This window comes from Chenopodium album, chromosome 23 (genome assembly GCF_948465745.1).
Source record: "Chenopodium album chromosome 23, dcCheAlbu1.1, whole genome shotgun sequence".
NCBI classification, from domain to species: domain Eukaryota; kingdom Viridiplantae; phylum Streptophyta; class Magnoliopsida; order Caryophyllales; family Amaranthaceae; genus Chenopodium; species Chenopodium album.
Window position 1 is genome coordinate 28,470,929 of NC_137856.1, and position 2,409 is coordinate 28,473,337.

At 37.8% G+C, this 2,409-nt stretch overlaps 1 protein-coding gene across 1 annotated transcript; it reads left to right on the forward strand.

Moving 5' to 3' along the window:
• Window positions 1–792: 792 nt before the first annotated feature.
• Window positions 793–1,404, forward strand: LOC145607277 (agamous-like MADS-box protein AGL80). The gene has a single exon (XM_081662989.1). It carries the CDS (start codon window positions 793–795, stop codon window positions 1,402–1,404), a length of 612 nt encoding a protein of 203 aa, XP_081519115.1.
• The last annotated feature ends 1,005 nt before the right edge of the window (window positions 1,405–2,409 follow it).

The window sequence follows — 2,409 nt, forward strand, 5'->3', positions numbered from 1 at the left end:
AGGTAGTTTGGCTTAGCTACAAGAGGTTGTAGCTTCACAATGGCTAGCATTTGCTAGCAATTATTTAGAAATGGATAGCAGGTCCTTATGCACAATCATTGTGGATGCTCTTAATAGTTTATGGTACGGTGTTGCTAATAAGTTGAGTAATAGGTCTACTCCGTCACTATGATTATCAAATGGTGCAACGTTGACGGATATGGGTAATTCCAATGGAAAAAAAAAAGATTTAATACTTTTTATACAAGTGGAGTCATTCGTTTAATAGTAAAAATAGAAGGAAGATGATAAGTTGATAACTCCAATTTGGGATTACTTTTATAGATAAACTAATGTTACTCTTACAAACAAATGAGGTTAATTATATGAATGAATAAATGATCTCTCCTATAAATAAATATGGTCGCACTATATTGCTGGCTTAATTGGTACAAGACATGTGTTAAATTAAAATCCTTGTCAGCTTACCAATAATATATCTATCCTATTTAACTAGGTAAAAAATCATAATTATATTATTACATCTATAATGATTTGCTATCTCATGTGATGTCTATTAAATCCAACATGATACATATAAAAGTGGATTCTCATTTTATAAAATTTTTAGGATTTAGAGTGATCAATCTTACGTCCACCCCTATAAATACCACTTTGTAGTTTGTATACTTAAAAAAAATTCATCTACTCCATTTAAAACAAAATTCATCACACTTACATACCATACCCTATTCTCTCTTTATCTTATAAAAAACTAAATAAAAAACTCTAGCTCTTTACTTTGCTATAAAAATGGGTAGAAAGAAAGTGAAATTAGCATTCATTGAAAATTCCTCCTCTAGGAGAGTTTCACAATCAAAACGATCATATGGATTAGCGAAAAAGACTCAAGAAATAAGTGTGTTATGTGACGTTGATGCTTGTGCTATAATATACGGAAAAGATGAACAAGTTCTAGTGGTGTGGCCTTTTTCTGAGCCCGAAGTAAAACGAATTATCAACAAGTACAAAAGTCAATCCGGGATAGGTCAATCGGCGGAAAGGCAATTAGATCAACAACTATTGTTAAACCAAACTGTTAAGAAGACTCAAGAGAAGTTGGTAAGAATTCAAAGGAAGAATCGAGAGTTGCAATTGGAAAATATGGCCACCGATATAATGAATGGAAAATCTACACTTGAACAAGTCGACCCTAATGATTTAGGCGATTTGATTTGGATACTAGAGGATAGAATGAAGGCTGTTAAGTATCGCATTTGTAATTGGGAAAATAATAGCAACAATCCTCATTTTCCAAACCCAAATGCTAACCATGGTTGTAATCCTAATATAAACCCCAATCATTGTCATGGTGATGGGATGATGGAGGCTAGTACGTCAAGGAATAATCATACTAGTGAATGATGCTTTGCTTGGTGTTTCTTAGCTTGGAGCCAATTCTCATAGTCTCTATTGTGTTGTTGTTTTTGTTGTTTGTGGTTGATTTTATCTTTTATATTATTGTATGCCTAAGATTTAAATAAAGATTGAATTGGATTATTTTACAGCTTCCATTTCAATTTATTTGTAACATTTATTATAAATGCGTTGGGCCGGGTCACCCACCTTGACGGGTCGCATGCACACTCCACTCCACGTTAGTATGATATTTTCCGATTTGGACCTAGCCCGCACAAACTTTTTTTTAAGCACCTTCCCAAAAGGCCTCATACTATTTGGAGTGTGCAATCACTTATAAGGAAGTCATCCTTTCCTTATTTCTTCCATTTGGGATTGGGATGAACAACCCCAACAAACCTCCCCTCAGACCAAGGACCACATAACTCATGGCCTCCTCTTTAGAGAAACTATCTTGCACCGCCGCTATCACCACGGGACACGTCGCGTGAGCCACAATATCAGGATGACTTTCCATACAAGGAACCAAAATCGCGAGGTCACATATTTGAGGGAACCTTCCCACACATAATGCCAGTATTGTCCCAGCCAAACCGTAGGCTCTGATACCACTTGTTGGGCTCGGGTCACCCACCTTAGCTTGACAAGTCGTATGCACACTCCACTCCACGTTAGTATGACATTGTCCGCTTTGGGCCTAGCCCACACGGATTTTTTTTGGGCACCTTCCCAAAAGGCCTCATACTAGTGTAGTGAACATATCATTAATAAGGAGCTATCCTCCTTATTTCTTCCATGGCCTTCCCTCTAGCGAAACTATCTTGCACCGCCGCTATCACCACGGGACATGCCGCCTGAGCCACATTATCAGGAGGACTTTCGACACAAGGCAATAAAATCACGAGGGCATACATTTGAGGGGATCTTCCCACACAATAACGACGTATTGTCCCAGCCGAACTGTCAGTTCTGATACCACTTGTTGGGCCCAGGTCACCCGACTTGATGGGT